This window comes from Scyliorhinus canicula, chromosome 11 (assembly GCF_902713615.1).
Source record: "Scyliorhinus canicula chromosome 11, sScyCan1.1, whole genome shotgun sequence".
NCBI lineage: Eukaryota > Metazoa > Chordata > Chondrichthyes > Carcharhiniformes > Scyliorhinidae > Scyliorhinus > Scyliorhinus canicula.
This window is the reverse complement of record NC_052156.1, coordinates 161638787-161654287: the sequence shown is the minus strand read 5'-3', so window position 1 is coordinate 161654287 and position 15501 is coordinate 161638787. Positions and strand designations below refer to the sequence as shown.

The window sequence follows — 15501 nt, the reverse complement described above, 5'->3', positions numbered from 1 at the left end:
TGAAATGAAAGACCCATTCCGAGGGCCCTGGTGCCCAGATGCCAACGATCCTTGGGGCCGGGGAGGGGAGGATATTGATGCCACTGAGGATGATGGTAGGGTGGGGGGGGGGGGGGGGCACTGATGCCCGTGATGATGGGGGGGGTGGGGGTGGGGTTACTGAGGCCCTGCTGCCGGCGCTAGTGGTGAGGAGGTGCCTTTACTGTCACTTGGGGCACCCTTTAAAAATGGTGCCATGCTCTCTGTGAAGCCGGATTTGCCGAAGTGTGTAGGCCCCGCCCCTCTTAGTGCCGGCACAGAACTTGCCCCATTCCAAAAAATGATGGATTGCGATCTGGATTGCGCCCCACCCACCCCATGGGGCACGCACCTCGTTTCCTGCCAGAGACTGCACTTAAAGATTTTTTGGGAGAATTGCGCCCTCTACCTCCTTAAATCTTTTCATCCTCTTAAAATCTGCAGACTTTTAACATCCACCTCCTAATTATTTCTTCATGACTTATTCTGTCCTGTCACAAATCCAAGAAGTACGTGCTCACTGGAACCTTTTGGGTTTCCCCTGAACTCACTCTGCCCATGAACCTTCACCCATCACTGCACACTGCTCTTATGTGACCCTACCATCTGCAACCACCTGGAAAAGACCACTGACACTTGACCCGGCTTTCTGTTATAAACTAAATCAATTAACCAAGATTCTCCACACAGCTGACCAATGTCTTTGAGTAGCAAGTTGAGATGCCCCAGGAAAGAAATAGTTCATTTCAAAGCTGAAGACAAATCGTTGGTGTTGACAACCCGAGTAATCGTCAAATTCACCTCAAGTACAGAGGGACAGACACTTGAAGCATCTGTTCAGGGAGTTAGATTTGCTTGTTTTGCCTGGTGCTTTATTGGTGCAGGTTGTTCTTTACTTTAGAACATCTGTGCCTCAAGTGTAATTCAAATTGGAAATTTACTTTCTTTTCCTCTTAGTGTCTGCTGGATTGGGCACACAAAGGCCCTCTTCTTTCTGTACTGTTAGAAACATGTACTACCCCAAATGTGAAAGGCCACATAGGTCTCCTTACTTTCAAGCCTCTGTCGCTTGGACAGACCTGGCCGACCAATCTTTTTCTTTCACTCGCACCCCAGTGGCCCATCTGGCAATTCACCCCACGGGAACCAGAGGGGCAAGATCACAATGTGTAGTCTAATTGATCACCTTGGGTTCCATCCTTTCAGCTACGTCCGTCATTCCTACCATTTTCTTTCAGATGAAAAGAATTGTTTTGAACAGTGGGCTATTTTGAATAAAGGCCCTTCAGCAGTTGCTGTAAAGACAGGGTCATCGGGACTGAATCCAGTTGACACTTGCTGTTATTTAAAGCTAGCCTGTATCTCAGTAAACCACCAGCATTACATTAATGGCAAGTTTCAATTACACTGGGGCGGCACAGTGGCACAGTGGTTAGCACTGATGCCTCACGGCGCCGAGGAACCGGGGCAAAATTCTCCAACCCCACGCAGGGTCGGAGAATCGCCCGGAGACGCCAAAAATCCCGCCCCCGCCGTGGCAGAAATTCTCCGCCACCCGGGAATTGGAGGGGGCGGGAATCGCACACGTCGAGCGGCGGGCCCCCTGCGGCGATTCTCCGGCCTGCGATGGGCCGAAGTCCCGCCGCTGGGAGGCCTCTCCCACTGCCGAGGTTTGAACCACCTCTGGTGGCGGCGGGATCGGCGGCGCGAGCGGGCCCCCGGGGTCCTGGGGGGGCATGGGGCGATCGGACCCCGGGGGGTGCCCCCACGGCCTATACCATGGCGGAGGCGGAAGAGAACCCCCCAGTGCGCATGCGCCGGTGGTGACGTCAGCGGCAGCTGCCGCTGACGTCACCACCGGCGCATGCGCGAACCGGCGAAGGCCTTTCGGCCAGCCCCGGCGCCGGGTGGCGAGCATCAAGGCCGTTGGTGCCGGTTTAGGCACCAGTCAGCGTGGTGCCAACCGCTCCGGCGCTGGCCTAGCCCCCAAAGGTGCTAGGTTGGCGCCACTCCGCTACGCCGGGACCCCCCGCCCCGCCGGGTAGGGGAGAATACCGCCCCAGGTTCGATCCCGGCCCCGGGTCACTGTCTGTGCAGGGTTTGTACATTCTCCTCGTAGTCTGCGTGGGTTTCACCCCCACAACCCAAAGACGTGCAGGGTAGATGAATTGGCTACGCTAAATTGCCCCTAAATTGGAAAAAAATAATTGGGTGCTCTAAATTAATTTTTAATAAAATTTTTACTACACATCACTTAATCAGTACCCGCTAGAAACATTTAACTCCTGCATCACCTGGAAGTCTTTTAAATATATGAATGCAGGTGAGTGAGGAATTGAATACCTACATATCATTTTTTCCAGAATGTTCTTTTATTTTGTCTTTGGACTTTTTTGCTTTTCTTGTCACCTCACTCTGATGTACCTTTTTGCCAATGATCCTGCACAGAAACAAAAGCGTTGATTAAACGTTATTTAAATCACAGTAATGTCCAGACATTTCCTAGGACTGTCTGTGTTGTGAGAATGAGTTTTACATCCTACGGTTCAATAACCATCAGTGTTTCACAGCTCACCGTAAATCTCACAAAGGGACAGAGAGCCTATGTGGGGCTTTTTGCCGAGCAAGGCTAAGGGGGTAAAACTTTTGTCACAGGCTGTCAGGTATTCTATTAGTTGCAGTTTTTAACTCACTTCAAAGTAAAGAAACTTTGTGCAAAGTGCTCACGCATGGCTACCCCTTGAGATTAGTTCATCATTAAATCTGGTTTTCCCCTATCTTAAAGTTGTGGAAATCAGCATTAGGGATCTTTCCAAAAGAAATGTTTGAGCAGGAAGTAATTCCCATCCATACATTTATTAACCATTATTCCCTGGACAAGTGTGGCTCCAAGAACATTCAAGAATCTTGGCAAAGTTCAGGACAAAGTAGCTGCGTGATTGGTACTCCATTCATCATCGCCAATCTTCACTCTTTCCACCAGCTGTGCACAGTAGCAGCAGAGTGTACCATCTACAAGGTGACCCACAGCAACTCGTCACAGCTCCTTCGACAACACCTTCTAAATCCGTTACGTCTGTCATCCAGAAGGACAAGGGCAGCAGACACATGGGAGCACCGTCACCAGCAAGTTCCCCTCCAAACCACACACTATCCTGACTTGGAACAACGTTGTCATGCATTCATTACTAACAGCACCGTGGGTGTATCTATAGCAGGTAGACTGCAGCGGTTCAAGAAGCCGGCTAACCACCACCTTCACAAGGCCATTAGGGATAAGCAACAAATGTTGGCCCCACCAGCAAAGATCATGAAAAGAATGAAAAATAAATCCTTGCCTGTCTACGGTCTTTGACAACCGCGTGTAAAGCACGTTATGCACAGTGAGGAGGGTGTATTGAAATGAAAAGAAAATGAAAATCGCTTATTGTCACAAGTAGGCTTCAATGAAGTTACTGTGAAAAGACCCTAGTCGCCACATTCCGGCGCCTGTCCGGGGAGGCTGGTACGGGAATTGAACCGTGCTGCTGGCCTGCCTTGGTCTGCTTTAAAAGCCAGCGATTTAGCCTAGTGAGCTAAACCAGCCCCTTGTATAATTGTATAGGTTTTTTACGAGTTCTACAGTACTGAGTGAGCATGGCATAATGGCCGGAACTTTCTGGCTGTTGGGGTTCCCTATTCCTGCTGGCAGCACACCTTCACCTGTTTTTTTTCCGGTGGTGTGCGGTGGCTTCCATGGGAAAGCAGCGAGATGAGGGAATCCCACCACTAGCGAACAGCACACGGGCCCGGAGAATCCCACACAATATTATAACAAGCATAGTTAGGTAGGTAGATTGACAGACTGTTGCTCACTCAGAAGCTTCTGAGTGTCAAGAGATCCTTAGGATTGAATTAGGGTCAGAGAACTATTTCTCTTTACAATAGTTCTTCATTTTTAGCCAAACTTTTCATTTTGACAGCCACTGGGAAATAGTAGTAAATGTTACAAGGTTGTGGATTGGATTGGATTGGATTTGTTTATTGTCACGTGTACCGAGGTACAGTGAAAAGTATTTTTCTGCAAGCAGCTCAACAGATCATTCAGTACATGGAAGAAAAGGGAATTGAACAGAATTCAAGAAAATACAATTGTGCCTTTGGATAGAATTGTGCCTTTGGATAGAACAAAATGGGTCTAATTTAGGTCAAATCTGGTTTCGTAATACATTGGGGGATCATCCCTAATCCCTTAATGACTGGCTACACAGATGAAAGTGAACAAGGACCAATCTGTTGGTGCAAGTTGAGAGTAGTTCTCATCCTAATTTAGTCCTGCTGTCAGCCGTGAAAAACAATCCAGCGTGAGCCAAATACTCATCCAATACTTCATATCGGGCTAATTCCTCCCAATTAACATCTGGGACTAAGAATGCCAAAGCACATTACAACCATAACAGTTACATCTGGGGAACACCATCCCCCAATGATCATATCAGATCTGTATCTCTTTTTCTGCTTGCAAAGCCAAAATGGTGGAACTTCAGCAAATTGATAGTAAGGGCAGATAAAAGGTCTATCTTAATGGGCTGAAATAGTTTGTGTTGGGTTATTTTCACCCCTAACTAGGTGGAAGTATCTCACATTGAAATGACTCAACTGTCTGCTGAAGGTCCTGTTTAACGGATTGTTGTTTCGTTTCCTAGATGCAAAGTTGGTACATTTCGCGAATTTTAGGATAAAACCAGAAGACAATCCTTATGCTCAAACCAAAATAATGGGTCCGAATTTCCTGTCGAAATAAGGCTTGCAATATCTTACGCATAATTATGGACCTTCAGGCAATTGGCTGATATGCGGTTGCATGCAAATTTCTAAAAATAATAATAATCTTTATTGTCACAAATGGGCTTACATTAACACCGCAATGAAGTTACTGTGAAAATCCCCTAGTCGCCACATTCCGGCGCCTGTTCGGGTACACTGAGGGAGAAATCAGAATGTCCAATTCACCTAACAAGCGCGTCTTTCGGGACTTGTGGGAGGAAACCGGAGCACCCGGAGGAAACCCACGCAGACGCGGGGACAACGTGCAGACTCTGCACAGACAGTGACCCAGCTAGGAGTCGAACCCGCGCCCCTGGTGCTGTGAAGCAACAATGCTAACCACTGTGCTACCATGCCGCCCCAAAAGGGTGGTGTCCAAATTACATCAATCCCCTGTTATCTTCATGAAAAGCAGAAGCTCGCTGCCTGCCTCACCATCGAAATATTGTGATATTACTGCACTGGTACACAAGATACTGAGCTAATCACAAATAATCAGGGCTAGTAATTGATAGTGTAAGTAGAGAAATGTGATGATAATTAATTACTGCCAAGCAATTGCTCGGGAACTGAAAATGAGCATTTACAAGTGTGGAGCCGCATTTGGTCAAGGTTTGAACTTTTCATGGAGATTTTAAAACTTCCAAATGTTAATTAAAATGTGTTTTCTCATCTGTCTCTTTTTGCTCTTCCATAATCCATGGTGGAATTTCCCATAATTTGCCAGAATGTCAGGCTCTGCCTGAAAACCAGCATGCATCTCTCCAGATAGACGGCTGAGTTTTCAGACCAGACCTTGAGCCACTCTGACAAAAAACCTGAGGGCGTGGTTTATGTTGTCACTCTGGTGGGGCGAGGCCTGATAGAGCCGGCAAGGTCAACCCCACAGAGACCAGCGTGCCACCGTTAAAGGGCACCCCGATCAGCAAAGAGTTCAAACTTCCCCAGCAACACCCAACAAAGGTATCAGGGGTTCTGTCCCCCAACTATGGTACAATTATTGGGGGATACCCCTCTCCCCACAGTAAACAAACAACACAGCAGCATCACCAATGCTCCCCCCCTCCCAATGCCAGGACCCCATCCTCACTGCCTGCTACCCGCTGATCTCTGTAGGCTACCCTACCAGTGACCGCTCCCCCATCACTACAAGTTCCCTGCCACTCAATGCCCATTCCCCTGCCACTGGAAGTTCCCCCCTCAATGCCTGCTTCCCCCAAATACCCACTTCCCCTTCAATGCCCATTACCCCCTCAATGCCCACACACCCCCACTAAGCCCGTTCTGTAACTATCATTGTCAAGTCCCTCCTTCAAAGCCTCAGTGCTATGTCCCCCTCCCTCCCACCTCACCACACAAAATGAGAAGCACCCACCCCATTTGGGCTCCCCAGAGGTTCCACTCCAGCATTGCCTCTGGGCACAGATTGGCACTGCCGAATGGCGCTGTTCATCTCCCCTCCAGGGGCTATACTTACCTTTGTGGTCCAGGGGGGAGGGGGGGGTTTCGCCACGACTGATCCGCGCCTTCACATATCTGTCCGAAACCTCACCGACATGAGCTCATGTCGGCGAGGTATGAATATTAGGTATGATGGGTAACATGAGGCAGATTGGCATTGTTAATCATATTAAGATTTATTTAATATATTACAATGAGGTTCTCACCCTTTGCGGCCGGGAATCTCATTACGTCACCAGCGAGGGAAGTGGAAAATCGGAAACGCGATCTCCCCAGTGCGAATCACATTTCCCAATCTTTGCGCTACTCTGTGTCCGTGTCACCATTCTCACTGACAGCCAATGCAGATGCAAAATTTCGCTACCACCCCCCAATTCTTTCTTTCCCTCTCGTTACCTTTTTTCTGTACGTGATTTGATATTGAATTTGCCCAGTCCAATTCACCCTCCTTCCCGCTTTCCTGCAGCTTCTTTACAAATCCTCTGATCTGATTGGTGATGAGCACCCCCTGTTTCTTGCCCTGTTTACCCCCCTGCTCTGTTTTCAGTTCGCACTTCCCGAGACTTAGTGGGCAAAAATGCTTTGAGCTGGAGGGTGCAGAGGCAAATGTAACTAATGTAAAAGGCTCAGCAACAGCCAAACCTGACTCAGCATTTCATCCATTCATCGATCGTTCTGGTCAATCCGTGACAAACTCTCAATAAGCCCCAGAGAATCAAGGCTGGCGGATACCCACATTGTGAAGTTGGAAATGAAGGCAGAGGCTGGAATTTGCATTTGGAAAATTGCATCTTTGGGTCGATAGGCTCGATTGACCATGGTGGAGGACACAGCTGTGAATGCATAGCGGGAAAAGATCGTGGATTTCACAACAAAATCTGTCAAATGGGGTTTACTATCCTGCAAGAGAGAAAAACAACAAAAACACAAGCGTTAGTTCCCTGAAACAATATAGAACATAGAATATTACAGCGCAGTACAGATCCTTCGGCCCTCGATGTTGCGCCGACCTGTGAAACCACTCTACAGCCCATCTACACTATTCCATTATCATCCATATGTTTATCCAATGACCATTTAAATGCCCTTAATGTCGGTGAGTCCACTACTGTTGCAGGCAGGGAATTCCACGCCCTTACTACTCTCCGAGTAAAGAACCTACCTCTGACATCTGTCCTACATCTCCCCTCAACTTAAAGCTATGTCCCCTCATGCTCGCCATCACCATCCGAGGAAAAAGGCTCTCACTGTCCACTCTATCTAATCCTCTGATCATTTTGTATGACTCAATTAAGTCCCTCTTAACCTTCTTCTCTCTAATGAAAACAGCCTTAAGTCCCTCAACCTTTCCTCATAAGATCTTCCCTCCATACCAGGCAACATCCTGGTAAATCTCCTCTGCACCCTTTCCAATGCTTCCACATCCTTCCTATAATGCGGCGACCAGAACTGCACGCAATACTCCAAATGCGGCCGCACCAGAGTTTTGTACAACTGCAACATGCATTTTTGCTGTTAATTTTCTCCGTAGGCTGAAATGCGTTAGAAATTGTTAACATATTAAGGGATGGAGATAGTTCTTCATGTAGGTTGTTGGCAACTTCTAATTTTGCTTCTGATCTACTTTACCTTCAGTCATCAGTTTCTATTTACAAGTGATAATTGGAGCAAAAATACATTCACTATTTTCTGAGTATTTTTCTAATCTTATAGCCTGCCCTGTAGTTTGAGGATTTTAATTTTCTATAAATGGTCATCCATGATGGTAGTTTGAGATGAAGATATTTCTATATCAAAGATTTTTTAAAATTTCTGTCCAAAGATGTGTGGTTTAGGGGGTTGGCCATGTTAAATTGCCCCTTAGTGTGCAAGGATGTGCAGGTTAGGTTATGGGGTTACGGGGTAGGGAAGAGTGGTCGGGGAAGTGTAAATGGCTAGAGTACTCATTTGAAGGGTCAGTGCAGACCCGACAGGCCAAATGGCCTCCTTCTGCAGTGTAGGGATTCTATGAGTCTATATTTACTTGATTGTATCATTCACCATTTAAAGGCCAGAATTAAGTGTGTTAATTTAAGCATTTGAATTGTTACTACAGGTGCTCCCTAAAGCTCTGTTTGTGGGTTTGAAAGCTATATTTGTATTGCAGTGATGTTCATCAACAATATATGAGATGATTCACATCTCACTTCACCATTATTGGGGGTGGGCAGGAATTTGGAGTTGAAATTACAATCAGATCAACCATGATTTTACTGGATGGCGTGGTGGCACAGTGGTTAGCACTGTTGCCTCACAGTCCCAGGGACCCGGCTTCAATTCCTGGCCTCGATGACTTTCTGTCACTTTCTCCCCGTGTCTGCAGATCCGATGTGCCGAACAACCTCCTTCTGCAGTGTAGGGATTCTATGAGTCTATGAATAGGAGAGCAGGCTCGAGGGGCTGAGTGGCCTACTCCTGATCCTAATTTGTATGTTTTTATGTGCTTAAATGGAGTTGAGATCCAGATCAGTCATGATCTAATTAAATGTTCGATGGGCTGAATGGCCGACTCCTCTTGCTTACATTCCTAACTCAATCGATAGTTATTTACTGATGTAATTAATTTACTTTCACAGTGGTTGCCATTTTGTTCTGATTCAGCCACAAAGGTTGGATCACACAGAACTGAATGCTTTATATATTCCTGCCAGTAACACCCATTTATTTACCACCAATGCGGTCCAATGGTATCATAGCCATTCAAAGGCACCAGACTCGAAACGTTCACCCACTTCTCTTCCCAGAGAGGCTGTGAGATCTGCTGAGGTTGTCCAGTATTTTCTCTTTTGGTTTCGGATTCCAGCATCCACAGTAATAATAATAATCTTTATTGTCACAAGTAGGCTTACATTAGCACTGCAATGAGGTTACTGTGAAAAATCCACTAGTCGCCACACTCCGGCGCCTGTTCGGGTACACAGAGGGAGAATTCAGAATGTCCAATTCACCTAACAGCATATCTTACGGGACTTGTGGGAGGAAACCGGAGCACCTGGAAGAAACCCACGTAGACACGGGGAGAATGTGCAGACTCCGTACAGACAGTGACCCAAGCCGGGAATCGAACCTGGGTCCCTGGCGCTGTAAAGCAACAGTGCTGACCACTGTGCTACCATGCTGCCCAGTTGCGTTTAATATTGGAAAGAGTGGCATTTTCAGGCTGCATGGTAGCACAGTGGTTAGCACTGTTGCTTCACAGCGCCGGGGTCCCAGGTTCGAATCCGACCTCGGGTCACTGTCAGTGCGGAGTCTGCACATTCTCCCCGTGTCTGCGTGGGCTTCCTCCAGGTGCTCCGGTTTCCTCCCACAAGTCCCGAAAGATGTGCTGTTAGGTGAATTCAACACTGAATTCTCCCTCTGTGTACCCGAACAGGCGCCGGAGTGTGGCGACTAGGGGATTTTCACAGTAACTTCATTGCAGTGTTAAGCCTACTTGTAACACTAATAAAGATTATTATTATTGCTACCCATTCTTAGCTGCTCTCAAGAGGGTGGTGATAATCTGCCTTCTTGAACCTCTGCCATCCCTGTGGTGAAGGTGACCCCAGATGTTAGACAGGGAATTCCAGCGCTATACACCCAGTGGGGTGCAGGAATCATCAATCCGCCTGCAAAGCATCGGTGACTACGCTTCAAAAGGGATTCACGATTGCAAAATCCTTTTAGCTGTCCTGAGGACGTCAATACAATTGGCTTCTTAATCGGCTTCTTAAAATTGTCCTAAAGCCAGCAGTGTAAGGGGACAGGTGGAGCAATGTTGTGGGGCTATTGTTGCAGATCCCAGCTGGATGCAGCTCAAGGTCAGAGATTCCTCCTTCACCCTCCCAGCTCTCCTGCACACCCCGTGTGGCTATGGAAAAAAAAACTGCCCGGGGACCTGGGGGCAAGGGTGGTGAAATCCTGCACATTTCTGCTTTGCTGCGACAGTCAAACTAAACGGATAACATCAAGTTTCAGGGACTTACCGATCTCTGCGACACAACGATCTGCCTCGGAAGACGCTGAAACTCCTGAAACATAAAGGTGCATTAGATCAGCGCAAGTTTCACTGAGCTGTGTTCAGACAATCCAATTCTTGTGCCACTTTAGTGAACATTTGCTGCCAAACGTTCTAAACTGCGTCAGATAAAACGCTATAAACTGCACAATTCTAATTTAGGATCCACGCGTTCATTGATTATTTGGGTCTTTAGCCTGTTGAGGTTATTTTTTTTAACTAAACTCTCAAGGCTTTGATATTTAATAGGAATCTGGCTGGAGTGCATTCACTTACAGGTTGGGGATCTGTGTTAAAGCTGTCCGCTTCACCCTTCAAACCCCAGCTTCCTTCTGCCCAGGAGGCAAGGGAAGAGCATGAGAATAAGAGAATTGCGATCATTGTCCCGCTTCCCTCCGCTGCTGGGGTGCAGTGTGAAGCTGCTCCACTTCAGCCTGAGCTGCCTGACTGCCTCACTGACACTGGCCAGTCCCAGGGGGCATGGCTGGGCTGATCTCTCCCTCCCCCCCGGCTCAACCCACTCGGCTGCTCCACTCTCTATCCTGAAGTGCAGCCCAAAGAGTTTATTCTTTTTTTAAATCCTTTAAACTTGGACACTCCTGCTTGGAAATTAAGTCTGTCCTGAAGGGGATATGGGTCTAATTGGAGCTATTTCGAAGGGTTTCCACGGGCTCGATGGGCTGAGTGGCCTCTAACAATATGTACATTGCAAGGAATACAAACGGTTGACAATTTGACATTAATACTGTTCACCACCAGATGGCGATAAGGAGCAATCCTATAAATGTCATGTCGCTTCTGGGAGGTGGTGTTTAGGCCTGAGAAATATTAGTTGCATAGTTGAGAGATCTGTAGTTAGAGATATTGTATAGTTTAATTTAACTTTGGTAACTTATTCAAATCTTATTTCAGTAGTGTAAATAAATCAGCTTTGTTCATTAACGGGCAGCACGGTGGCACAATGGTTAGCATTGTTGCATACTGTGCTGAGGACCTGGGTTCGAATCCCGGCCCTGGGTCACTGTCCGTGTAGAGTTTGCACGTTCTCCCCGTGTCTGCGTGGGCTTTGCCCCCACAACCCAATAGATGTGCAGGATAGGTGGATTGGCCACACTAAATTGCCCCTTAATTGGAAAAAATAATTGGGTACGCTAAATTTATTTTTAAAAAAGCTTTGTTCATTAACTTAGCTTGATCTTCTTTGTTCCACACTACATACTCGAGACATCCTGATTTACAAAACTGAGAACATTAGAGCTTCCTCCTCAGCTATATGATTCTTCGGTGGATCTACAAGAGGAATATGAAAAAAATGTCACTGCAGTCCCATGAGCTGCACTCCCCTTTGAAAGCTGACTGGCGGTGATTTAACCTGAGGCTTAGCACGCCTCAGGTGAGGGACAAGTTTGAGAAGATCTCAGCGGGTATTGGAATTGAACCTGTACTGTTGGCCTCACTCCTCATCGCCACCAGCCCTCCAGCCAACTGAGCTCACCCATATGGGAGCACGCCCAGAAACTGGGAGGGACGATGGAGGCTCAGGTTAAACTGCGGCCTGTGAATTCATATGGCACTTTGTGACCTCATGATATTTCAGGAGCTATTCACAACTGCTGCCCATCTGTGTCCGGAAAATAGGAAGCCAGAAGAGGAAAATTGAGTTTGGGAAATGTAGGCTGCCCCTTGTATGTTCAAAGCAATGTTAATAGCCACCCATCTATCCATATGGGAGGATCTTTAAATGTGCACATCTAGGCTTAAGCTCCTTGCTGGAACCCAGTTGAAAATTTGAACTACAAATGAATGGATTGTGTGTGACACGCACTCCACCTGTTTGTCCTGGATGATGTTTAGCCCGTGCAGTAATCCCAAATGGAAATACTGGCAGCTGCTTGACAAAATGGCATCCAAACTACTTTTCCCCTCCATTTGAGGCAACCTCCTCCTCCTCCTGGGTCCACAAAAAACATTACAGCCAGCTGTAGTCTCATATATGGCCATTCCTGAGATCAATACCCCACTCCCCAACCCCTGGGCTCTGTGGTATGATCATAAATGTAAGAACTGCAAGGGTTAATGAAATGTGTAACTCAACCACTAAAGGGAGCTAGATGTACAAGCATATAATACATTGATGCTGAGCCTTATGGGGGAGTGTTTGAGGAGAAGGCTAGAGAGCAGCCTGAAGGAAAGATAGTGTGAGTGAGAGCAGATCATGGTTAATGTTGGAGATTAGTAGTAGATGAGTATAGATTATATGTTTATTATCAACTGTATATTATTTAGGGAGTAAGTGTCAAATCCATATTAGTAGTGTTAATAAATGTATAGCTTTGTTCAAGTTAAAGCTATTTTGTGGCCTTTGTGAACCTTACACCAATCACCTGAATTTAGCAACACCAAGAATATCACAAGCTCAAGAGTCCCAACCTCTGCCAATTTCCTATTCTCTTGTAACCAGTCCAATCCAGTAGGGCTCTGTGTTGCCCCTGCAGTTGAAATGAGGCATAAACCTGATAATGTCTCCGACCTCTCTTAACGCTGGCACAGTCACTCCATTGACTTCACAACCTTTTTGGATGGAAGCCGGGAACCCATCATCGCTACTCTACTCACCCACTCACCCACCCACCCATCCCAACATGTGTTTATGAAGTTCAGTCATCTCCCGAGTTGTGCAAAATATGCATTGTTGCACAACATAAAAGCAATTTTGGGAACGTAACTTCATCCGACAAATATTTTAGACGTAAGGAGAAGGAATCGGGAGTAAGAAAACATAAAGTGGAAATGTAAGGAACCAAACATCACTTATAAATAACTCAGTCAGATTTGAAACTGGTGGCTTTGGGAACCAATTGCCATCAAACACGTTCTTGCTGATGAAACTGAATTTTAGTAGGAAAGAAAGAGTTAGATGTAGTTCTAGGGGCTAAAGGGATCAAGGTATGAGGGAGGGAAGGCAGGAACAAGTTACTGACTTGGATGATCAGCCATGATCATAATGAATGGCGGACCAGGCTCAAAGGGCCAAATAGCCTCCTTCTGCTCCTATTTTCGATGTTTCTGTGTAAAACATAACTCTCCAATTTGGAATAAATAAAGCCACTTCATTGGCGATTTTCCAAAATGCCTATTGGTGTTGACAGAAATTTGGCCTTGGTTTCCCATAACTATTAACAGCAGCAGAGCAAGTCAAATTGGACAATTGTAAAAATTCACAGCTTCCACCATCTTGTACCGCAAATTGAATTTTTTTAATATATATTTTGCGAACCGAGTAAATTTATCCCAAATTAGTCACACTAGCTGAGAGGTTGAAAACTGCATGCCAGGTTTTCCTTTATTGGCACCTATTGCTCGGTTGAGGAAGCATTTCCTCATAATTTGCTGCCCTGTGTTGTTTACACAGCCTGGGCAACACTACAGGCATGGGACTACTCTTCAACCAGACTGGCCCATTCTCCTCACTAACAGGCAAGAAACAAGCACATGCCGGACACCGATGGCAATGCTCCAAACCAGCAGCATTGTAGGTGTTGCTGTGGGTGAGGTGCTGTACTGTGGTTGTGTCTGCCCCCTGAGGTGGTTGTGAAAGTTTTCAGGGCAGAATTGGATGAGGAACCAAATGTCCAGGCTCACATTCCACCCTCAGCGAGTAATGTCTAAATGTAATAATGATTATTTTGTGAAGATTACTGGCTTACAAGGATATGGTGGAGGAGTGGATCTAGGTGGGGTGCTCTTTCTAGGGGTTGGTGCAAACCTGGTCGGCCAAATCGTCTCCCTCTGTATTGTAGGATGCTATGATTTTCTCACTGTTCTCCGTGGAACATTCTTGCAACCAGATGATTTGCCTCCATAACAGCCATTGCGTTTCAAAAGGGGATTTATGGTGTGAAGCATTTGGAGAAGTTTCATTGATGTGGCACCAAGATAAAATGAGTATTTCCTTCCTCTGATTTTATCCATAGAATCCCTACAGTGCACAAGAAGGCCAGCTATCCCATAGAGTCTGCACAAACCGTCCGAAAGAGCATCCCACCCAGGCTTACTCACCCTCCCCATCCCGCAACCCCACCCAACCTACACATCTTAGGACACTAAGGGCAATTTATCACGGCCAATCCACCTAATCTGCACATTTTTGGACGGTGGGAGGAAACCGGAGCACCCAGAGGAACCCCACGCAGATGTGGGGAGAACGTGCAGACTCCACACAGACAGTGACCCAAGGCGGGAATCGAACCCAGGACCATGGCGCTGTGAAGCAACAGTGCTAACCACCGTGCTACTGTGCTGCCTAAAGCAAGTCAAGGCTGTAATTTGTATTTAATAAGTTGCACTTAACACTTCTTGATTATCTAGTTCCAAGTATTACCATTTAATAATTTCCTGTTCCGTTAAAATGATTTCAAAGTAGAAGCTTTCCCCATTTACCTGGGTGCCCCGCATTAACTGACATGGAGATAGACTAATAACCTTTAGACACCAGATAATAGTGTCAGAAGAGGGTTACGGTTACCTGCTGCTGACTAACAGATAGGAAAATTGGAGTCTGTGTGTTTTAAATTTATACTGTTTCCCTCATTTCAACAGAGTGAAAATCTGCTTTAATATGGGAAAAATTGGTTTGCAGTTGACTTTTTTCAAAAAATGGAATCTTTAATTCAAAGAAGGCTATTGTGCTCTGATATTTTTGTTTCCTGTGTAGCAGATGGCCTTCTGACACCATTACTTTGTGACAAAAGAGTGTTACTTCATTTTTCCAGTCTGGTTAATTGCTGCTTTCAGCACATGGGGAAAAACAGACCTTTTTTAAACTGACTTTTTCCGATAAAATGAATTTTATAAACTGAATTATTACTGGTGTGAGATACTAAAGAAAGCCAAATGCATTAAACAAGTTATTTTGGAGTCTCCTTTTGATCTGTTTTTGCGATAAGTGCCTTTTCTAATAAAGAATTTCAAAGATACTGCAAAGGAATAAAGATGTGATTTCTGCTGGAGTAAAGCTGAACTTTTTTTTACCAGCTAGGCATATAAATGGTAAAATAACAGAAAACTTTCAGACTGTGTTAGCAGAGATATATTAATTTATTAATATGGAGAATAATTCATACAGATATTTCAGCATTCTCTTTTTTTTCGGATTACCAACACTTGCAGGATTTTGCTTT

At 45.9% G+C, this 15501-nt stretch overlaps 1 protein-coding gene across 1 annotated transcript in view; it reads right to left on the bottom strand.

Annotated features, from left to right (window-relative positions):
* Positions 1 to 10764, bottom strand: part of itih5 (inter-alpha-trypsin inhibitor heavy chain 5) — a 49140-nt gene extending 38376 nt beyond the window's left edge. The window contains exons 1-4 of the mRNA XM_038811887.1: positions 10598 to 10764; positions 10290 to 10334; positions 7022 to 7185; positions 2366 to 2458 (exon numbers count right to left, since the gene is read on the bottom strand). Coding sequence (XP_038667815.1) covers positions 2366 to 2458; positions 7022 to 7185; positions 10290 to 10334; positions 10598 to 10702 — 407 coding nt within the window. The 5' untranslated portion in view covers positions 10703 to 10764. The remainder of the gene's footprint in view (positions 1 to 2365; positions 2459 to 7021; positions 7186 to 10289; positions 10335 to 10597) is intronic.
* Between the last annotated feature and the right edge of the window lie 4737 nt (positions 10765 to 15501).